The sequence below is a fragment of the Poecilia reticulata genome, chromosome 2, assembly GCF_904066995.2.
Source record: "Poecilia reticulata chromosome 2, P_reticulata-male-v2, whole genome shotgun sequence".
Taxonomy (NCBI): domain Eukaryota; kingdom Metazoa; phylum Chordata; class Actinopteri; order Cyprinodontiformes; family Poeciliidae; genus Poecilia; species Poecilia reticulata.
This window is the reverse complement of record NC_088831.1, coordinates 33,154,071-33,178,034: the sequence shown is the minus strand read 5'-3', so window position 1 is coordinate 33,178,034 and position 23,964 is coordinate 33,154,071. Positions and strand designations below refer to the sequence as shown.

Genomic DNA, 23,964 nt, shown 5'->3' with positions numbered 1-23,964 from the left:
TCGCTAAAGCCCAGACCTATTCATTTTGTCTTTGAGTAAATCAACTGACTGAAACCGTCGTCAGCTCTTCAGCAGCCTATCCTTGCTGGCTGACTCAGCAGTTCCCTGAAATGCCTCCCCCCCAATTGGGAGACACTTGGATATGCCAGTACAGCCTGCCGTAATGCTCTGGGACGCCACAATCCCAGCCTCAAGTCCATCAGTATCGATCTGGACCCATCTTCCCATCAAGTGGCCAACACAGCCGTGGTCTGTCTGTCCTTTTATCTTATCTCTGGGACATTAGTGCCATTAGCCACTAAGTCCACAAGACTCTTTGTGGATGGCTGTTGGTTGATGTGGATGTTTCTTTGAATTTGTGGAGAATTCAGTGGCGACACTAAGAAATCCCACAGTTCTTCATCCGTCGCACTTTAAAAAGTTCATTTAACTGCTCCACCTACGTTGATATGTTACATCAGTCACATGACATAAGATTTGCTTAACAGAGACTCAATGGGGAATCTAAAAGGTGAATAAAAGGTGAATTGTGTCAGCAGGTACAGACAAGCTATACATGCATTGTCTTTATTTCACTTCGGTCATTCCTGTTTGAGCTTGTGTATTGGCGTGTCATCGATACGGGCGGAAGAATGTGGAGGTGACAGCAGAAAAATGATTAACCGTTGCAACTTTTCTACCAGCATCAATCTCACTGATGGTGTATTTCTTCAACTCTGACATAATTTCTCAAAGATATCCATTGCTTAACAGGGTGTGCAATTTCATATTAGTTTGTAGCCGAACAATAGCAAAAAGGTTGAATCTCAGTTCAACCCTTTTCTGTGTGGAGCCTGCATGTTCTTGCCTGGGTCTGTTTTGTTGGATTTTCCATTTTGCAATCAAAAACCCTCCATTCTGTTGAAGACCTTAAATATCAGGGTGCATGGTTTTTGAATCTGTGTTGGAGACTCTTCCACAGCAGACGTTCATGTTCTACTATGCAGCATATTATTTATGCATAAAACCTGTCAGTGATGAGCAGACGTTATGTATCTTTCAGTAGCTCTGTCTTTTCAATCAGCTGCTTCTGGTTTATATGATTAATGTACCAGAGAGGTCTGAATTCAACCACACGGGGGCGCTGAAATCATCAACTCAGAGGTCAACCGAGGAAAACAACAAATCCAGAGATGGGGATTAGTTTTTTGTTTTCTCTTTTTTTCTGAATACACATGGGTAAACTTGCATAGTAGTTTGAAAGAGATGGATGCATAAAAATGTCCTAGCGTTTACTTTGGTTTATATTATATGTTGTCTATGTTTACATTTGTTTGAATTTGTTTTGTAGAATTGAAACTAGATAAAATGCCTGTGTGTAACATGTTCTTAATGGGATTTTACTGTACAGTTTGCTACATTTTAGATGTAATTTATGGTCACTTTTTCAGACTACTGAGCATAGCAGTGTGTTGTTTTTGTTGTTGTTGTTGTTTTTTGTCAGAAATAGTAAGGACTTTTTTTTTCCAATATGTATTTAATTATATTTCTCTGTATTTTTGGGCAAAATATGTTAATAATTGAGGTTAATGTAAAAAGAATTTGGATCACACAGTGCTGTGTCTTCTTAGGTCTAAAATTAAGAAAAATATAGATTAACACCCGAGGTAACAAACATGAAATGCCAGCTTTTGTAGCTGCAATGGTTTGAACAGTAAACATTGTCAATATGCAGTAGTTTCTTGTTTTCTCTAATGCTAAATGCATTTTTGCTCATGTGCCGACGCAGGTGATCTGTCTACCGAGAGAGGAGCTGAACAGAGACACGGTGTACCCGATGCATCCCAGCAGCATCAATGGAGTCGAGGACATGTCCACACTGGCAGAGCTGCATGAAGCTGCCATCATGCACAACCTCTTTCTGCGCTACCAGAAAGACAACATCTATGTGAGTTTCAACCAGTGAGCCCATTTGTGTTTTAACATCAGGAGGGAAGGCATATATGTGGATTTGAGTTGGGATAAAATGCACTGGTGGAAGAAGGAGGCCATCTAACTCTGCAAATCGATTCAACATGAAAAACTGAATTGTACCGATGGAAAGTTACTGCACAAACTCGCTTAAAGGGCATAAATCCCATTTTTTCAGATCTTTACTCTTCAGGCTTGTAGCTCATATGTCATTGGGGTATTTATAACTGAATTCCTAGTTTGTTTGTCTTATCTGCTCTAAATGCCAGGACTGATTTTACAGCCAAACTCTGAGGTTCTGCAGAAACCCTGCAGAGTTTATAAAAAAAATAATCACATGGTCCGTTTTCATTTTTTTGTTGTTTGGAAATCCTATCTTGTAATCTCATCTCAGAGCGTCTACCCAGTATGTCCTGCAGAATGTCAGCATTGTGGCATGATGACCCAGAAACACACTTTGAAGAAGCACTTTCCCCAAAGCGCATTAGAAGAGCAGGACCAGTGGATCCTAAAATATTAGCAGCCTAACAAACTAGGCCACAATGGGTAGCTGAAAAGTCTCACCGACTTTGGAAGTCGTATGAGAGGAAGTGTTATCTGCAGAGCTAATGGAGCAAGTTAATGGTACTAAAGCACAAGCATTGACCAAGTATTAGCAGCTGCAAAATTTCCAAATGCCGAGCATTTTCTCTTGCACTATAAGTATTCTGTTGTGTTTCAGTAATTAATTTCTTTCTGCTTTCTCCTTTCACCTTCCTGTAGACCAACATAGGTTCGATTTTGGCAGCAGTAAATCCTTACCAACAGATAGCAGGTTTGTACGACTCCACTGCGGTCGACTTGTACAGCAAGCACCAGATGGGGGAGCTGCCTCCTCACATCTTTGCTGTGGCCAACGAGTGCTACCGCTGCCTGTGGAAGAGACACGACAGTCAGTGTGTTCTCATCAGGTCAGTGAGGGCTACCCTGTGAAATAAGCAGCTCATCTGGAGGGCTTTCCATCAAGGCTATGTGCGTGATGAGAAAGATTATGAGTCAAAAACACGTTCTGTCTGCTTATCTTCAGCGGAGAGAGCGGTGCTGGGAAAACAGAGAGCACCAAGCTGCTGCTGAAGTTCCTCTCAGTGATGAGTCAGAACTCGTCTGGTACTCCTCTGTCGGAGCGGACCACCCGGGTGGAGCAGGCACTCGTCCAGAGCAGGTACTGAAGAAACAAACCCCCCCCTCACTCCGCCCAACCCGAAATCTTTGAACTGATATGCACAGATTCATCCTTTAAACCAGAACACAAGAGTCTTCAAAGCAATCAGTGATTAGAATGAACCTTGTAGCAATGCATTTCATGTTGCTCGCATTTTTATGACTAACTTTATAGCAAAAAGTTACAAATAGTTATTTTTGTAACCCTATTTAAAAAAAAATTTTATTCAGCCTTAACAAGTTTGTATATATGATGCCACTACAACACACTTCATCCTTGCAAATGGATCTCATCACAGTTATTAAGCAATTACTCCTAAATTAGATGATTGATGGATTTTAAAATACTGTGGCTCAGTCCAGTTCTTTATAATGTTAGAATCTTGACTCCAATTTTAATCTTTAAATACTAAACATGAGTCAAGACAAAACCTTTAAGAACCCCTTTGAATAAGAAAATGACAGTTTTTTAGTAAAAGATCTTTACACTAGTTCCACATTCACCTATCCGTATTTACAAACTCAAACCTTTACACACAGATTAGGAGGCAACCTTGGGTTTAAATGTTTTGCCCAGGTTCACATTGACAGGTCATACTTAGATAAAATACAAGTTCTTGACATCACGGATAAACAGGTTGAATGACTTCATCATAAAGCTTCGTCGAAACTAGATTCAGATGCATATCGGCAAATACGTCTAGTCAAAGTCTTCGTTCCTGAGGAGTCTGTCCTGTTAGTGAAAATGCACAGCAATGTTTGATCTGCATTATTTTGTGTTTTTCTGTCCACAGCCCCATCATGGAAGCCTTTGGGAACGCAAAGACCGTTTACAACAACAACTCCAGTCGCTTCGGGAAGTTCATACAGCTCCACTTTTCACAGAACGGGAACATTCAGGGAGGCTGCATCATTGATTGTATCCTTGAAAACACGACTATACATTCTGGAAAGTTTTCTCTATTCATGCAAATCTTGATAGATTCATTTGATTTTATTCCCCTTGACTTCCAATCACCAGATTTACTTGAAAAGGTGAGGTTTCAGGGGGTAAAAGTATTAAGGCACACACCATTTTTTTTACTCCTGTATTATCACAAGCATTAATTAGATTAACTGAAACAAATGAACCTGCATTCTTGTCATGTTTTCTATATTAGAACCGCGTGGTCCGGCAAAATCCAGGCGAGAGAAATTACCACATCTTCTATGCCCTGCTGGCAGGAGCAGACAGAGACCACAGAGGTAGGTCCCTCCTGAATTTAAGTCACATCTACACAACAACATCTGAGCAACTCTATTTGTATTTTACTTTTTTTTTTAAAGTCTTGGAAAGGTTTTAGAGCTAATGTTTTCTTTTATATACATGTTGTGTTTGCACACTTGTGTTGCAGACATGTATCTTTTGTCTGAAGGTCCAGAGTCGTATCACTACTTGAGCCAAGCAGGCTGCGTTCAAGACAGCAGTCTGGATGACAAGCAGCTCTTTAACAGTGTGATGGTGAGTTGTCCACTGCAGTTCTTTATTCCACCCCCAGGGGACGCCATATACCTTGCTGTTAAATTTGAAACGCTAACATGCGAGAAAACCTGCCAGTACTTCCAGAGCGTACGGGTAATTATTCACCAGTATTTCAAAATACAGCCAAAATTAAGAGCTACAATTCTTCTGAGGAAATGACAAGTTTAGCAGATGTTTTGACTGCGCCGGAAGAATCTGAACTGTAACATGATGTATTATTTTACAGGAGGCTCTTAAGGTGATGGAATTCAGTGAGGAGGAGATCAGAGACGTGTTCAAGTTGCTGTCTGCTGTCCTCCAGATGGGAAACATTGAATTCATGACTGCCGGCGGAGCTCAGATCACTTCAAACGGAGGTGGAGAACACCACAGCGGCAGCAATATATAAACACATTTACTACACTGTTACAGGCATTATAGTATTTATATATCATTATACAAAATTAAAAGGTGTCATATATTGAACCTACAGAAATATAACTGAGTTTCCTTTTAAATAGCTTCTTACATCTCTGTGTATCCTCTTTTGACTTATTTTTAAGCATTTCACAGACATTACAACTAACTTTGAACCTTCTTCCTGCAGTAACAACATCCTCACTGAAAGGTGTTGTGGTCAGAATGACTTAATATCTATTAGACATGGCGAGACTCCAGATCTGGTTACTGGTCCAGATCAGGTTGAAAATAATCTTATTTTGATCACTAGCTTATTTTTAGGTGATTTTCTTTTATTATAAAAAAAAGAAATAATAGGCTTTGTTATAAAAGTTAAGCATCTAGCCCTTTGACAGCACTTCTGTGAAACTGTTATGTTCTGATAGCTACTCCAAACCACAATACTGATAGATAAAATGCTGATCATTCTTTTTGTCTGATACTGATCAGAGTCATTTAAGATAGGAGTTTGTTGATACAAATGACTAATTTGAAATTATTTGCAGTAAATTTAATATAGACTTTGGTATGTCTGCGTTTGAAAACTCAGTAGCTTTAATTCACTACATGTTTGTTTTGACAATGGCAGATATTTTGTCATATTAGAAAGTTCAGGATAGCCTCATGATTCTGCCCAAGCATGCTACTAAAGGCTAATATTTTGATTATAAATCACTCAAAATGTGCATAACTTTATTTCTAAACATGTGTCTGACTCAACACATTATATTATTTCATTTCAATATGTGAAAACTGTTAAGATACTTTCTGGGCATTACAGAGCTGCCTCATAATCAGACAAGCGTAGGAACTTCAGCATATTGGCTAGAAAAACACTGTCTTGCACACTTTCTAGATTATTTTTTAAAAAGCTACGATTCTTGGTTATACCGCAAATATTGCAAAAATCTCATCTTATTTAGTTGAACTGAACCCAGTACAGTGAACTGTCTTGTCTCATAAGCTGAGTGTCAAGTTTTGCAAGCTGTACACAAAAAACATGTGCTGTGACTAAAAAGATCATATATCTGGAACTAGCGCTGATAATGGAGGTTACGTAAACTGCAAGAAATTTCATACTTTTCCTAAATACAGGAGTGTGTTTAGGAAACCTATAGTAATGTTGAACCGCTGAACCAGTCTTCCCCTGAGTTTGATTGACTTTGCACAGGCAGACAAAGCCCTGAACAGGCTGCAACATGATCTCAGGGCTGCTTTGTTCACTGCGTCTGACCTCTTTTCCGAGGAACCTGTAAACTGCAGCGGTTCCCCGGATGAAGAGTAGAGTTTCCCCCTGAACTGTGTGGGATCGTGGTGCATATCTGTTGTTTAACATCAATGTGCGTGAACCGCCTGTGTTCTGCATCACTTATACATTCAACGCACTGTACATCTGCGTGTGTTTCAGTGGTCAGTAATGTCAGCGAGCTGCTCGGTCTGGACTCCTTCCAGCTGTCAGAGGTGTTGACCCAGCGCTCCATGATCCTGAGAGGAGAGGAGATCTGCTCCCCCCTGACCGTGGAGCAGGTAACGACACGGCTAACCCGCCATCCGTTAAACGTCCTTTTAAGGTTGACTTCATCATCGTCCTGTTGGGCGTCTGCTTTCATGAAGGATGGGATGATAGTTAATCTGCGTATTTGTGGTCCCTCCGCTCACTCCCGACACTCAAACAGTAGCACGCCGAGTCTTAGTCTGCTGCCCTCTGCACCACATGCCTCTCCAGATCCCTTGCGTGACTCTCAGCCATTTCCTGCTTTTTGTCTCTGCCAGATTCCCGGCACAATAAAGCCATCATGATAGCGATCTCAGTCAAAAGCACAATAGACCCAAAAGCTGAGGAGGGGTGAAGTGAGAGCCCTCTCCTCTGGAGGCAGTGCAACCAGGCACCAAAAAGCTGGCACCGTAATTCACCCACGTCTTTCTGACGCTTTGAATTTTCCACGCTGTCGCCTGTAATTAATGCAAACGTATTTCGAGTCATCAACTGCGAGTGATATCCCTTTCACCATATGCCAAAAGAACATTTTGGCCCATGACACTGCCCACGTTTTTTTTTTTTATATTTTGGCCAGAGCCGAGCGTCCTCGGCCTACTCAACGCTCATAACTGTCAGTAAATATGCAGCATAGACCTTTGCTATTATCACAGGGACACGGAAGCCACAAAACAGCTTTTCATGAGCAGACAAAGAGCTGGTAGTGTCGCCCTGCCGCTGGCCGTTGTGCTCGTTGTGCCTGGCCTTTGAAGCTACTTGTCTCCTAAAAGACCTCATTATTCTAGCCCTGGAGTCTTACAAGAAGGACTTCTTCTCACAACGGCCAGAGGTCATCTCTCCCCCCTCGTCTTCAGTCCCCACCATCATGCACAAACAGCCATTCTTCTCACCCCTGTGACGGAGATCCTGGAGCCACCAGGGCCCTCTTTATTCCCATAAGCAACAAGAAGCTTGATGGATTACTCAGAAGTACTGGGGCATTGTCGTTTCATGTACAGTACACACCACCACTGTTTTGTTTTTATTTTCAGTTCCAGCACAATACCTGTGCAGGAAGTGTAAGCGGGAAGGTCAAGCTTTTTGTTTGTACATAGATGAAGTTTGGCTGAGAGGTTCAATGAACCTGGAGGATAATCCGATTTTGAACTGTTGGGTTTAATCTAATTTGGGGGTTGTTTTGTTTTCGTCTGCTTTTCTTGTGTTTCTCTCATTTGACAATGTTCTCATACAGCTCATATTGTGGTTGGGAAAAAGAAAACAGGAATGGTAGAGGCCTGGTATGGAAAATATGAAAACTTTTTGGGAGAATTGCTTGGAAGTGCGCTACTAAGTTCCTGTGTTGCTTTAGAGTGCAAAGAGCTTTTCTACCTCTATTGTCTTTTCATATTTTGCAACATCACGACTATAATGTATTTTATTTGGGAACTGGGGGAAAGTTTAATGTGAAGTAGTGTATGAATGTGATATGGAAGGAAAACTATATGTGGCTTTCACATTCCGCTACAACAACAAACCTAAAAAATGTTGCTTGCATTTTGTATTCAACCCTCATTAATCTGCTTCTCCTAGATAAAACTCACCTAAGCCATTTATCTCCGGATGATTCATGATTAGGAAAGGCCTGCTTTGTGTAATTTAATCTCAGTTCAAAGCCAGCTACAAAGTTCAGTGTTAAAGTTAAAGGGTTAAAGTTGTGAAGGAGTTTAACTTTTGTTAGCGAAGCTGTTAAGAAGAACGGAAGGAAATCATGAAAGCTCACTAATGAATTTCTCTGAATGTCTTAGCCGTTTTTTGAATAGTAGAACATACCTGCTGTGTGTCACTTCTTAGATATGTAGGCAATAAACAGTTTCTGTTGTGACAACAGACATCAGACGATCGCCGCCACAACGCTCCTTTGTCTCCAAACCTCTGTTTGCTCTACGGCCACAGCACAGAGGCCTCACACATCATCAGTTTCACAAATCACTGTTTTAATCTACTCCACCACCATCTGACAGAACTAATTAAACGTCTTCTCCGTGCCGATTCTCATCTTGTTTTGCGACGCTGTCTACAAAGTCTTCTCTTTTCCTGTGAAAAATGCATTGTGTGGCGTTCATTGTATCCGTTATCGCTTTGTGTTATCATCTACAGGCGGTGGACTCGCGGGACTCTGTCGCCATGGCTCTTTATTCCCAGTGTTTCTCCTGGATCATAATGAGGATCAACCAGAAGATCAAAGGGAAAGACAACTTCAAATCCATCGGCATCCTAGACATCTTTGGCTTTGAGAACTTTGAGGTGAGGTGAATTGTGAAGTACCCCAGAGGTTTGTTAGAGAAAACACTGATGAACAAACAGCTGAACTAAGACCAGACAAGTCAGGAAGAAGGTCTGATGCAGGGTTAAATTCAATAACAAGATAACTATTAGCCCCGAACTCCTGAAATCTGACCTTAATGGAAGAGTAACATTAGGAAAGCCATCTTTGAAAGAACATCACAAGAAATTCTGCTTCCAATTTCCAAGAAGTCAAACATGTGAAAGAGGTCAGATGTCTGTAAAATTGCCAGTAAAAATTAACATTGTTTTTTTTTTTTCATTCTATGAACTACTGACATTTCTCAGAAATTCCAAGCAAAAATTTAGTATTTTGCAGAAAATGACAAATGGTGAAAATAACAAAAAAGATGCAGTGCTTTCAGACCTCAAACAAGTTCATATTCATTTATAAACAACAATACTAATGTTTTAACTCAGGAAGACTTCAGAAATCAATATTTGGCCCAGTCAAAGTCCACTTTAGGGCGAACTATCAGATGTTTGACCAGAGTGTATTTGTGGCAAGACTTGAAAAGTAACGTCAAGAAACACTGAAGTGCTTTTGTAGATAACAATGGACACAGATTTTAATCTTTTAACATCAAAGGATTGGATACAAATACGCCTTTGAACATTTTTGTTGTTAAAAAAAAGAAAGAAATGTAATACTTCTTCTCCCTTTCATACCTGCATTTGGTCTGCCAACATAAAATCACAATAAAATACATAAAGGTCTTTTCGTCGTAATGTTTAGGTTTAATTTGAGTCTGAACTGATTTGCTGTAAATGAGATTCTTCTGACCGGCAGGTGAACCGATTCGAGCAGTTTAACATCAACTACGCCAACGAGAAACTCCAGGAGTATTTCAACAAGCACATCTTCTCGCTGGAGCAGCTGGAGTACAACAGGTCAAAACATAGCGCGCAGATACACATCATTTGAACATAAAACAAGAGCGAGACAGAGCCGTTAGCTAAACCGAAGGTGGGTGTCGTCAGGGTGAACGACCAGGCTTTTGGAACAGACTCAGTTTCTTCCTCAGCCAGTTGTTTTCTAGTATAAAGGACCAGCAGCCTGGACATGGCTCATTTCACCACATGAGATACTGGATAACACAGCCTTTATGTCCTTTTGTTTTTGTGTATATATACATGGTGTGTGTGTGTTCTCTGACAGGGAGGGGATCCAGTGGGAAGCCATAGACTGGATGGATAACGCCGAGTGTCTGGATCTCATAGAGAAGGTAAAGCAAAGGGAACGTGAGAGAGCACAGTCACCGTGGGGACCGACCGCTAACCGCCCGCCATGGCAGTGCGGGCCGACCCAGACGCCACTCTGTGCTTACATACACTGACTCCCTTCTCTCACTCTATCATTACGGAGTCTCAGTTTGCATGTTGTTTTTACAGTAATGCACACCAGTCGGTGGTTGGAGGTAGGGTTGATGTAAAACATGACAACAATTGTTATTTTACCACCAGAGATAGAAATTATGCTGAAACTGAGTGTTTGCAAAGGCTGGGAACAATGTAGCCATTTTATTTCTGCGCATTCCTCAGATTCGTGTTGCTTCATTATTCCTGTGGCATTAGTGCCATTTTGTGCATATAAAAATATAAATCAAACCACTGAAAAAGAAAGAAAAGAACAGTTTCCTTCTGGTATTGCTATAACGTAAGTTGCCAGATGCTAGGATTACAACTAGTTTGATCATGACTGTCTTTCTTATGTCTGTGTCTGCTTTAGAAACTGGGCATGTTGGCTCTTATCAACGAGGAGAGCCGCTTCCCCAAAGGCACGGACTACACCCTTCTGGAGAAACTGCACAGCCGACATGCGGTAAGTCCACACAGCTAAGAGATCAGAGTTTATCTCTGTACTCAAACAGCTGAAGAGCAAAACGATTACCGCCTGGTTCTGTCCACGGAAGCTGAATGGGAGTCCATTTGGCGTCCTGAAGGGGTTAAACCTCCGTCCTGGCCGGTGATTCGCCTGCTGAGCTGAAAAGTCTTTGTTGCACCTTGTGCAGACCCCTCCCTGCACGCTTTTACACACAACAATGCTGAAATCTGATCAGCCATTCTCCAGCTCTGATGAGCTTTGTGTGCAGGGAGAGAAAAGGCCTTTCTCAGAACATTTTTGTGACTAAATGGAAAGAACCCTGAGGACCAGCTGAGCTCTCCCTGAGGTCTCGGCCCTGTGTTGTGTTTTAATTTTGTTAGATTTTTTTTTTTTAATTTCCTCTCATTCAAGGAGAAAAACTTTTGTACTATTGTATAATATAATCCTGGTCAGAGGTGTAAGCACACACACACATAACAGGGGTTAACTTAATTTATTCAGAGGCTTTAATGATTAATTTTAAAATGTCTTTTTCAGGGTGGGGTAATTACACAACATACAGCTTCAACCATTTTTTTAAATCAAGAATTTTGTGAACAACTTTGAATTTATTATATGTTCATATGACCAGCACTTTAAATCAGCCCATATTTAACCACTGCACACTTAAAGAAATTCAAAACCTAAAAATATGAACAAACTTTGTATAAGACAACAAAACTGACATTTGAGAAATCAAGCTATGATGGGAAAGATTTCACTGTAAAACGTTATAAAAAAAATAATTAATAGAAAACACAGTGACACAGTTGTGTTGGCTGCTTACCTCTGGGTCATTAAAAATGTCTGCTGAACTCTTAGAGAACCCAGAGTTCTGTCTCTCCTAATCATCTCGTTAGACAGACACGGACTTAATGCCTAAAAGAAATCTGAGGTCTTCCTGTCTTTTCTTCCCAGGCAAACCCGTACTATGTGAAGCCCAGAGTGACTGACCACCAGTTTGGCATCAAGCACTATGCAGGAGAGGTGATTAACGACTCTTGCACCAACACACAAAGACGCACGTCACTGTCTTTTTCTTTGTGGACTCAACGTTTAGTGGAAGTGAGGTAATTGCTGGATGAACAGAGCGGGTTTCTTTGCCAAAATCTTCTCCAGGATGTCGGTGTCTCACTCCTCCTCCGCTGTCTTTTTTTTTTTCTTCTTCTTTTTTCCCTGATTCAGGATAAAAACTTTCACCGTCATCATCTTCTTCCTCGGCTGGCATTAAAACAGGCAATGCGCCTGGTGAAAGTGAAGAAAGGAGGAGTAAGAGGGGAATGATCAGGAACAAAAGGGAGCAAATGCAGAGATTAGATAGGATTGTGCTTTTTAAAGACTGGTTTTATGATTCCTGCCTCAGACAGCATCTCTTCAGCGCAAAACGATCAGAAGCCAGGCATGGGATAGGCTGTGACCCGGTTCAGATACAAAAGGCCAGACCAGGCTGTTGTTTCCAGTGTTTTTTTTTTTTTTATCAAGACACAGGCATAAATGTAAACATATTTTATTGGGATGTTATATGATAGCCCCCACCATTTATTTGGATCATTGTAAGAACAATTACACATGGAGCATTTGGTGTACATCTGAATTCAAGCAACTTAATTCTGATGGCCTTAAATACCATCCATATAAACCAATTAGCTGTAAAAATGAACATATTTCTAAAAAGTCAAGTCAATGGAGGAGCTTAGAAGATCCACATTTTATGCACCAAATGTATCAAATGATGACTATTAACTATAACTCCACATATCTGACTTTTATGGCAAAAAATAAAGAAGAAAAGCATTAAAAGAAAACAATAAGATGTCTTGTTTTCGGTGGACCTCTACTGCAGCGGCTCAACAAACATATGTATGAAGGTGCTCTGGTCAGATAAGATCAGAGCACCTTCAATGGCCAACATGCAAAACGTTTTGTTTGCCAGATCACTAACACCTGCCCTGCACATCACCCAGAACAGATCATCCACAACACGAAACTGTAAGTTTGCTTTTGCTCAGCAGCGTCAGATGATTAGAACTGATGCAGAGATTCATTGAAAAAGGCAAATAGGCAAACCTGGAAAGAAACATATTTAGGTTGAGCTTTCACCAGGACAGCAATGCTTTAAACATGCAGCCAAAGCAACACAGTAGGATGGTTAGATGAAAACATTAAATGTGGCAAGATGGTGCAGTCAAAGTCCAACCATGAACTTCTTTTAAGGGATGCTCTCTCCTTGCAATTCCACTGATCTTTTTGCAGAATGAGTAAAAGTTGCAGCTTCTCTATATGCAAAACTGGTGGAGACATACACCAGTTGACACTCAAGTATAATTTTTATCATTCTTGTTGAGCAAGTAACAAAAAAATAAAATCCCATAAAATATATTAAAATTTGTGGTTGCAATGGTGGCAGGATTTGAAAAAGTACAAGCCATGTTAATGCTTTAGTAAAACACCAAAACTGCGTCTTTGAAAATACATTTCTGCAAATAAGCATTTAGATGTATTTTTGTAAAGAATCTGGTAGTTACTGCAGCCATGGTTGTTTCACTAAATTGTGCTTTACTTTCAGTGTACTGGTTTTATAGTAAAATTCTGACGTCGTGCCAAGGAACATATTGGAACTGACACAAAACATAAATCTATTAGTGTTTTCCTTTTAAACAGCAGTGTATATGAAATAAATTAGTGCTTCTGTGATTTATGTGTACACGTTTCATCATGTTTGGCTCTGCTAGGCCCTCCAGGCTTGCAAATCCGCTGCCCTCCCCCCACCCCAAAGAAAACTAACATAAAATGAGGCATGTATTATATGCAAATAACCCACATTTTTTGCATATAATATGAAACTTGCACCTTTATTTTTAGCAAACAAACAGAGTATCTAGAGAGCTTGTACCAAGTGTGTTGGTGTGGAGAAAGGCGAGTGTAGGAACGTCTTGATGAAAGCTAAAATGACTCAAACCCCAACGAGTTGCACAGCACTCCATTAGGCCTTGAGGTGATTCACTGTAAAATACTCAAACCATTTGTGTTTGCATGCTAAACTGAGGTTACATGTGAATCCTCTTCTAAAAACATGTATTTTATGCATGTTTATGACGACAGTAGAAAAACTCTAACTTCTGTGTTTTTAGTTATTGGTCAGAAAAGGTGATTCTGCATGAAAGCAGTTATCTTCACAAGCTGTGTGAGAGTTGCCCCGAACATTATGCAAACTCTACGCAAGCTCCCCTCCACATTGTGATGCCAAGTAGTTTTATTATTATAAGTTTAAAAGCTTTATGGTTTTTTTTGTATATTACTGACTTTATAATTTTCTGTTGAAAAATTTGTCTGAAAAATTTGTCCCAGACAAATCTGGTGTTTCTCAATTGCAAATTTATTATCATTATTATATTTTTAAGCTGCTTCTGTCACTATTCCTACCATCTTTTTTTTGTTGTTTTGTTTTGTAGGTGCTGTATGATGTGCGGGGAATCTTGGAGAAGAATAGAGACACCTTCAGAGATGACATTTTGTTCATCCTCAAAGACAGCCGGTGAGCACATGTCCTCTTTTGTATCCTGTACACTGGCACACCAATACAGGGATGCTCTCTCCTTGGCATGAACGAGTTTCTTTGACCGCCTGTCTTCTTCTGCTGCGTCTCCAGGCTCGACTTCATCTACGACCTCTTTGAACGCGTCGGCAGCAGAAGTGGAGACGAGACTCTGAAGATGGGGACAGCCCGTCGGAAACCCACCGTCAGCTCCCAGTTCAGGGTGAGACGCCTGGACAAGGCACTGGATAACATTTGTTTTCCTTTTTTCACATCTGTGGTATTATCTCAGCACATTGACAAGAAACATGTTGTAATGACGCACAGAGGATTTGGGTGGTGACTGGGACTAATTCATGTTCATTTTTGACTGGATCTAGTCAGAGATCCGCGGAACAGAAACAAAACTTAAATTATCATTTTGGACCCAGAGAGGAAGGATCCAGAATCAGCACGCAGCTTCGGTAATTACAGCTAGAAACTAGCGACCAGGTCCGAAATCCAAATGCAATGATTGACTCAGACCTGAAGCTTCAGAATCACACAAAGACAGTTAACAGAGTCAGTCTTCTATATCCTACTGGAAGAACATTTTTGGTATTAAAGGACAATTGTCGCAGCAAGATCTAGAGAACTGTTGTTGTCGAATCAACCTTCCAAACCTCTATTTTTTTCTGGTTCTGTTCTGGTCTGGTCTGCATCTCAAGAACCAGAAGCAAAAATGGAAAAACTGCATTCAGCTTCTATGCACCACAAATCTGAAACAAACTTCCAGAAAACTGCAAAACAGCCGAATTCAAGGCTTAAAATCCACATGTTTAGAGTAGCCTTTGGTTTGCAGTCACTGGAAAACTGATCAACATATATTTGATGTGTATTTGCTTGATTATTTTGATGATGGCATTTGACGAAATGCCATCATCAAAAATGACTAAATGCAATGTTTATTGCTTGTTTCATCACTGATGACTGCATGATGTTTTTATGAGGTAAAGCACTTTGAACTGCCTTGTCGCTGAAATATGCTATACAAATAAACTCGACTTGACCAGAACGCCCTAACCACAACAATCTTTGTTGTGGAAGTTGTTGCTGAGTTAAAAAGACTCAAAGTTACTTCCACTGGGGTGTTTAAACACAAAGTCATAGCATGCCCAAATAAGAAATTAAAAACAAAGTTGTAAATACTATGTGAGCATTTCAGTTTATTCTGGCTGCTACATTTCACTCAACAACCATTCCATACTTCTGTAGTTTTTTTTTTGTTTTGTTTTGTTTTTTATTTTTGGATGATTCATTTTTCAAAAATATGTACTCATTTTGGCAATCTTTCTTTGAAATTACTTTTTCAGATGTTGCCGTGTATAGTTTATTCGGCAAAAGGAGAAAATTATCCTTTCAAAAAAATCTTTTTGTAGAACTTAGTTGATGGATATGAAAAAGGAGGCAAATGCTGTTTCACAATATAGGCTAGAAAACATGTTTTTAATCCTGTAATTTAGGGCTTTTACAGAAAAACGTTTAACTCAGTTAAAATTTTTACTGGCATGTCAAGACATGAAATGGGCCAGAAATCTCTGAGGGTCACATCTCTTCTTTATTATTGTACAATAAGGAGAAGTGAAACACACAGAGGGGGAGGAGAAGGATATCTGTTTAGTATCAACCGAGGATGATGGATGATGAATTGGAGGGAAAACTGGAGCTGCGAGCTGTTGATGTGTGGAGGAGGGGATGCTGCAGAGGACTCCGTTTGAACACGTCCTAACTACAGCGAGCAAGCGAGGATTTGGCAGGTCGCCCTGGCAAACAGGTCCAAAAATCCAATGGATTAAGGTTGACGGCTGGGCAGAGAGGGGCCAACCAGGGGCCAGTCACACTCAGCTGCTGGAGACCCAGTGTCTGCCGTACTGAGAAAAGTCTGGGTGGTTCAAGGCTCCTCGGAGTGTGTATTTGTCCATGTGTCTCTCATAAAAAAGTAATTTTAGATATGGATAAGTGAAATAAAAATGCTTTTATATTTTTTATTTGTTGCATATACTTAGATTTCGATGTCCTTCGCATTAAAATAGCAGGAACAAGGAAACAGGTTGGAGGACACAGAGATGCAAAAGACTGAGACTTCGAGGGATACATATTTACTGTTTTTTGAGAAGCTGTCAGTGCTTCTTTTAAAACTGACTCACGTGAAGGCAGTATAGTTAAGGTTTTACTGTACTTTTAATTTAAATTAATTGGTAAAACAGTTTAATAATTCCAGAGTGATTTGTAACTAAAATTGTGTGTAGAATGTAGAAAAAGAAGAAAAATTGAAACTTTACCCTGAGTTTGTTTTTTTGTTGTTTTTTTTACCTCAAAGTACAAGTTATATTAGAAAAAATGTTTTGTTCTTTACTGTCTTTGCGCTGATGTCTTTCAGGACTCTCTCCATTCCCTGATGGCCACACTGAGTGCCTCTAATCCTTTTTTTGTACGCTGCATCAAACCAAACATGGACAAGGTAAGTCATGCAAATTTCATTGGACAAGAATAAAAAAAAAGTTTGAATCTCTGCCAGGTCTTGTCAAGGTCGCATGTGAAGTTAAACCTCCTTGGTGCTATTCATAGCTCCCCCTGCACCCAGAGCTCATATTTGTGCTTCAGCCTCTGTGCTCTGACAGCTCCAACCACAAATAAGATTTTCTCACTCAAAAGTTACTGTTTAGCTGTAGATATTCGCTACTAACATACGACTTCTTCTTTGGTGCAAATACACACTTCTCCCACTGTATCTTTTTATCCAGAAGCCAGAGGTGACATCTGTAGTTGATGTTCTGCTGATTGGCCTGCATATCTTTCTTCTCTTCCTGTTTCGTCTCGTCCTTTTTTTTTCAGTGTCCACCTCTCTGCTCTCTGACAAACACCTCCCGTCTCATTGTCCTTGCCTTGTATTGCCTTATCTTGCTCTGGGTGGTCAAGATGAAGCAGGCAGTTAATTTGTTAATCCTACCCTGTGACAGAATGACAAGCATGCAAATTTATGTAGACCCACAAATGGAAAGTGTGCATTTGTGTGATTTACATGCCGGAAAAAAAACAAAAACGTCGTCGCATCGGCTCGTTTTTCATGCTTTCAAATCAACGTGACGTTCTTCTTTCAGCTCCCTCAATCCTCTGCAGAGAAGTTAACAAATCAAAGGGCCACAACGAGGAACTAAAGATGCAAATTTCCACGCTGACAAGCGTCAGTCTGTAATTAGACTGACATGTAGAAGAATTGCTGTGATCCTGTGTGGGCCCTCTGTGTGACAAATGGCCTTCATGTGGACCCAAGTGATCTGCCGGCCTCCAAAGAAAGGCGGCAGATATGGCAGATCCTCGGCGATAAGCATGCCTGAGGATTATTGGTAACAACGCTGTTGAGGATTCCAGGAAGAAAAAAAAAGGCCCCCCAGGCTGCCAAGGTCTTGCCTAACATAGCTCAGGTTTCCCATCTGACGGTGTTTGTGTTTCCTTTCAGTAACCCGACTGTTAATGTTAAATGATAGAGCTCTCTGTGGTCATTTACTTTCTAGTTCAAGTTAAGCTTGACTCGCCAGAGAGGTTGTTTGAGTGGGTGTTGCCTGCAGTGTTTGGCTGTGTCATAACTTTCTTTAGCTGCACTCAAAGATGAAGGTTATATTTAAAAGATGACATGTCTGCATGTTTAAACACCAGCTGTGCATTTGCTCTGCACCACTTTTCTATTAAAATGACATCATAAAACAGAGTTATTGCTGCTTCTATCACTGGACATGAATAAAAAAAAAAAAGTAGTTCCTCTTGCTTGTTTGTCTCTGGCAGAAGGCTAATCGGTTCGACCCGGATGTCGTGTTGAACCAGCTGCGATATTCTGGGATGCTGGAAACTGTAAAGATTCGAAAGGCTGGATTCCCCGTCCGCAGAACATTTAAAGACTTTTTCAGCAGGTAGGAAAACCAGAAGTAAGCCCCACTCAGACTGTGCAGCTGTACTTACTTTATTAAAGAAATGGAACAAATAACACAAATGTAAATGTATAAGATTTGCTAAAAACTTTTGTTGCTTTAACTGTAATCCTTTTTTTTTTAGTTAAAAAACCTGCCAGGTGGGCTTGAGATAAAACAGCATTTGTACTTTATGCCAGCTGAAGAATCTGTGATGATGTTGGCCTGTTGCTGACAGAAAGTCCTTTTACTGAGGCTAAATGGTATCTGTGCTGTCAAATACAATTTAGACACCATAGTATAAATATATATCTAGCTATCAAATTCAGAATAATTATTTTTGCTTTATGCTTGGAATAAGGCTGTAATTTAATTGAGATCATAAATGCAAGGCATCTTTTTTATTAGAAAGAATGACTTCTGTTTAACCCTGAAAGGTTTCCATCAAATTTTGTTTAAATGTGTACTACACTGGGTCACTTTGTCATTATTTGTACTTACTCTCATCTTATTCTGTAGTCATACCATTCAAAAAGGAGATAGATTTTATTTTAAAACAAAGGCAGTCAAAAAATATTTTCTTTGTGTTTTTGTGTTTTCGCAGGTACAAAATGATCCACAAAAACAAAACCGTCTCGGCGGAAGAGAAGTCTTGCTGTTTGGAGGTACTCACCCTTCATGATAACACCAAGAAAGAGTGGCAGCTGGGGAAGACAAAGGTGCAGCTCACATACACACACTTATAAAAACATGCCTGGACTTGTTGGTTTTTTCCTTCTTTTTTTTTTTGTCAGTTTGGAGTGACTTGTCATAGATTCATGCCCTGGGTACTTAGAGTAGCCACGAACAACACCACAATTCAATGTTTCAAATTATTTTTCTCTTTCGCCAAGAAAGAAAATATCAACTTTCTAGGTTTTTGGTTTCTCAAATATGGATGGGAAAGTTTAACCGGATAGGCTCAGGGAGACGTTAAAAAGCCAGTTCATGTTTTTCTTTAAGACCACAGAAGGCCACAAAATACTATTCGGTTAGCAACTCACTTGACAAACACCTTGTTAGAGAGCTTTTTTATACACCGAGTGCATAAACAAGCCACGTTTTGCCAAAAAAAGAAATATGAAGAATGTTTGAGAAAATTTGCAAACCGTTGAGACCAAGCTGAGCCTTCTGTCACTCCTAAACTGTTAATGGCCACCGCAGTCTCTTTGACTCATGTCCCAAAGATTTGTCTGAGTCTTGTTGACAACTTCCTCCTCCTAAAAGGAAAATCCTGAGTCGGTAACTGTAACTCAGACAAGGACTTACTGTAATCACGAGACAATCCTGTAGGAGCTGCGGTGTTTTCCCCTTAACACACTCACCGAGCTGTGCATTAAACAAACAACTGTCCGTGTGAGTAACATCGAGGCAGACTTACAGTCACGGCATGCTTTGTGCCCTTGTTTTTGAGGAGTTTTAATAGCTCTGCGTTGCAGTCTGAAGCTCACTCGACTCTTTATTTCAAAGAAAGATCGACTTTAACTAACTCGTTTCAGTCAGACTGCGCAAAGCCAAGAGAAGCTATGAAGAAAACAGCTTTTATGGAGTTCTTTTGAAATCAGCTAAACCCGCGTCTGACCCCGGGTTCCTTCCTGCCCTCAGTTGTGGTTCCTGCGTGGCTGAGACTTTTCAGATTTGCCGTTTCCCTTTTGGACACTTTTCTTGTAATATCCCATTTGGCTAGCACGCCGTGAACAGTGTCAACCTGTACACATGGCAGGCCAAAACGCATGGTGAGACATGAAAAATGATGCGGGCCATATGTACGGCTCGCTTTGAATGCATAACTGGTGCATGACCACGAATGTGCAGATGCCAGTGTAAATTAAATGTCCCTCACACTCACACAGAGGAGGTGGATGAACCCTCAGCTAGCATTGCCTCGCTAAGGTATTACTCGTTCCAAACACAGCCTTCAGTGTGTTTTATTAGGATGTATTGTCATAAACCAGGGGTCTGCAACCTTTGGCTCCAGAGCTGCAAATGGCTCTTTGGACCGTCCAAGATGACTCTTAATAACTTTGGCTAAAAGTAGTAAAGAACCAGGCAGCTGTGGTTTTTCTAAATTTAAATATAGCAAACTCAGGGTTTTTTTTTTAACAGGTCTTGTGACATTTCTGGCTCTAATTATGTTTTATTTGACAGGCCCGAGAGTAAAAAATGGGTCTTCAGGTTGTAAAGGTTGCAGACTCTTGTCATAGACTAACACCAAGTAGTACATAACTGTAAATTGGACAACTAATACTTCACAGAAACACATGATAAGTCGGATTGAGCTAAATTATAGTTAATCCTGGAAGAAACCTGTTAGAGGCTGCAAAAGCCTTGAAACTGGGGCGGAGTTTCACCTTCGAGTCGGGGAATGATAGGTACAGTCAGACCTACTGCAGAAGGGTTAGTAATTTTAACTACAAGACATTTTTTCTGAGAAAAAGACTTAAAACTATATATGTCGTCCTTACATTTTATGTCTCATTGCAATACATTAAAGTTTTTTGTGGTAAAAAATGTGAAAGAGCTCAAGAGAGCTCAATACTTTTGCAAGTCACTGTATGAGACAACGTTGCTCAGCTCATGAGTGTGTGTTTCTGGTGGCAGTGTGTTATTCCTGGTTTCTGGGTAATGTTGTGTGGGTTGTGGGAACGAGGCTCAGGGTCTACGTTTCTTTCTGGTGGAACCAGCTGTGTGTAATTATGTACGCACTGATTGTGTCCAGGGGGAAGCTGTGTGCCCCGAATTAGGAGACCAGGGTTAATATTTGCTGGCTCGCGCATGTGTTTGAGAGCCGTTTGTTTTACAGACGGGGGAAGGATGTGGACGAAGGGGAAGCTTCCTCCTCTCACAGACTTTCACAGAGTTTGGGCAGAGCTGCAGCTGTGAGATCCTTTGATAAGTGGAACATCTGGGAAACAAACACACAAACACTTGAATGTCTCCACCCGCAAACAGAAACTCTTCTTCTGGGGAATAAAGTGGCCACATAAGCTCTGTTTTAGCTCAGACAAAGTTACAGGGTTTCCAGTCTCTTACAACAAAAGTGAAAATGTTGGAAAGAAAAAAAAAGTTTCCAGGAGTGAGGGAAGGGTTAACTCAAACTCTTTCTCCTTCCCTCATGAGACCAAGGAGAGGTGTGGCTTTCTATCTGGACAGCAGCCACCATCCCTCCCCCTCACATCCCCTCATCCCTCCCTCTCCCCGCCTCTCCCCTCCCCGTTTGCTGTGCCTTTCTGCCTGCATACGTCAGTCTAGCTTCCAAGGCAGCGGTAGCAGCAGAAGAGGAAAGCTCAGGAAGGACGCCCCGAACACAATGAGGCTCTGCAGCAGCAGAAACGCTGCAGTCAGTCAGTCAGTTTTCCTGCCTGTTCTGCTCTGCAGTCAGGAAGACCAGCTTGCATGGTAGCTACAGCTGCACCACAGCTTCCTCCTGCAGTGACCAACTGAAAACAGGGGCCCTTCACATCTCTGTGGGCCCCCGTCCCTTTCTCTCTCTTTTTTTTAAATTTTTTAATTTTTATTATTTACAAGCTTACCAAGCGTAGGAACTAACCCATCCTCTTTGTCATCCCTCCTGCCCCGTCCCGCCTCTCTGTCACCCCCACGTCGGCCGTGGCGCTGCTCGTCCTGCAGGTGTTCTTGAAGGAGGCGCTGGAGCAGAGGCTGGAGAAGGAGAGGGAAGAGGTGCGGCGCAGGGCTGGCATGGTGATCCGCGCCCACATCCTCAGCTATGTGGCAAGGTGAGTGATTGGACGGATGGAGGGGGGGGTTGAATTGCTGAGTGGCAGCGGCAGTTGTCAGTGTTTGTTTTGTGGTGGAGGTATGCAGCTTATGTGCTAGTGTGTGAGTGTGTGTGTGTACACACATGGGGGAGGTGGAGGGTGGATTAGGTGCTTTCATGCACGGCTTTGGCAGAGTTATCTCGTCTCTGTATGTACATGCGTGCTATGTGGACTTGCTGAGCAGTACATGACCCAGTTAGTGGACAGCCAGTCATTGTTGCAGAACATCTGGGGGTTTTTTTCTCTCAAGAGCCTTCATTTGGGATCTTTTAAGTTACAATTAAATTATAAAGTTAGAGGGAATGAAGCTGTAAGAGCCTGGTGACGTAACATGGTTGTTGGTGTTCTTTATTCTATTAGCATAAACCACAACTAAAGCACTTAATTTTACATAATGGAGTACCAAATGTTTAGCTTTACTGTCCCAGGGAGCAAAAAGAGAGAAATTAATTTGACGTGTTTCTTATTTTGAATAATCACATAATCATACTTGCTAAAATGCATCCTGGAGCTAAACGTTTTGTTGATAATAAAATAAAACAAAACGTTGTTGCCTACAAACCTGCGAAAGTATTCATAACACTGCAACTCATCCTGATCACAACACACATAGTGTCCTGGCATGGTGGTGGCAACACCATGCTGTGGGGCTGCATTGGTTCACAGAGGCCGGTCAGAGTTGATGGGAAAATGGAAATCCTGAAGTAAACCTGATAGAGGCTGGAAAAGGCTTAGGACAGTCAGCAGAACAATTAAAAATAAGGAGCAAAATCTACAGTGGAACAGCTTAATTCTTGCTGTGCTAGTGACCCAGTCAAAGTCCAGACTCAACTCCAAACGAGAATCTGGGAGAAGAAATGAAAATACACTCTTGGTCTCCATTCAACTTTGTTGAGCCATTTGTCAAAGAATGGATAAAAGGCCCAAAACTACTGCATAAATGCACAGTCACATCACAGTAACCATCTATCCAATATGGGTTCGGATGAAATATTTGGTACCCTATAATATTTCTAGTTCCAGTTATGAAAAGTCTGCATGTGAATGAAATATTTGGCTTGTTGAATGGACTTTTTATGGTAATCACCACGATGGATGTATTTTTCAGGGGCTGAGATGCTAAAGCTCAACCGGAGTGATGAGACTTTCTGATAATGCTAACGAAGGAAGCAAACAGGAAATTGTGGGAGTATGATGATTAATATCAGCTTAGTAATATTCAACAATAGTATCACAATTATATGTTTTCTTCATTTTGTGCAGCCCTGGAGTTTTGGAGTTTAATTTAATTTATTTGATTAAGATGGTGCACATTAAACAACATCACCTCAATTTATGGCAGAATCGCCATTCAGGAATTAGCACAATAACTAAATTGCATCCTCTGTTCAGTACAAGTAAGGGGGAAAAACTAAATACCTCACATACATATAGTTATATTAAAAAAAGTTTAAAAAAAATAAAATAACATACATCAAGAAAAGAAAACATTCACACAACTAGCTAACAGACAAACAGTATAAAGACAAGCATAAGCAGTGGGAGACATTATGAATGGATACATAACTGGCTTGCTTTCAACTGATGCTTGAGTTTTTTTTTAAAGTTATGTAGTTTTCACTGGTAAAAATGGGTGCAACTGACAACCTGACCTACTTTCTGATTTATTATCTGATCACTTTGGACAAAGAAGTACTATAACCTAACACTATGCAGCAATGTGAATTTATTCACCCGCTAGTATGCATGCACTATACAGAAGTGACATGTATATTTCATAGACTCAATGTTTAATAAAACACTTTTTGTATACACAGAGAACTTTCATTTTTCAGTATGTTAACCTCCATGGTGAAAGAGGAACAGTTATTAA

The 23,964-nt window shown here is 40.7% G+C and overlaps 1 protein-coding gene across 2 annotated transcripts in view; it reads left to right on the top strand.

Annotated features, from left to right (window-relative positions):
- Positions 1–23,964, top strand: part of myo10l3 (myosin X, like 3) — a 67,847-nt gene that overhangs the window by 27,925 nt on the left and 15,958 nt on the right. Inside the window, exons 3-22 of one of the 2 annotated variants that reach the window (XM_008403966.3) lie at positions 1,769–1,927; positions 2,713–2,900; positions 3,017–3,151; positions 3,945–4,069; positions 4,172–4,185; positions 4,311–4,395; positions 4,545–4,651; positions 4,899–5,028; positions 6,519–6,637; positions 8,745–8,891; positions 9,721–9,821; positions 10,090–10,156; positions 10,660–10,752; positions 11,713–11,781; positions 14,247–14,329; positions 14,444–14,552; positions 16,749–16,829; positions 18,152–18,276; positions 18,878–18,992; positions 21,943–22,049. In XM_008403966.3, coding sequence (XP_008402188.1) covers positions 1,769–1,927; positions 2,713–2,900; positions 3,017–3,151; positions 3,945–4,069; positions 4,172–4,185; positions 4,311–4,395; positions 4,545–4,651; positions 4,899–5,028; positions 6,519–6,637; positions 8,745–8,891; positions 9,721–9,821; positions 10,090–10,156; positions 10,660–10,752; positions 11,713–11,781; positions 14,247–14,329; positions 14,444–14,552; positions 16,749–16,829; positions 18,152–18,276; positions 18,878–18,992; positions 21,943–22,049 — 2,159 coding nt within the window. Of the gene's footprint in view, positions 1–1,768; positions 1,928–2,712; positions 2,901–3,016; positions 3,152–3,944; positions 4,070–4,171; positions 4,186–4,286; positions 4,396–4,544; positions 4,652–4,898; positions 5,029–6,518; positions 6,638–8,744; positions 8,892–9,720; positions 9,822–10,089; positions 10,157–10,659; positions 10,753–11,712; positions 11,782–14,246; positions 14,330–14,443; positions 14,553–16,748; positions 16,830–18,151; positions 18,277–18,877; positions 18,993–21,942; positions 22,050–23,964 lie in introns of those variants that run through there. The other variant, XM_017303500.2, reaches the window with a different exon arrangement.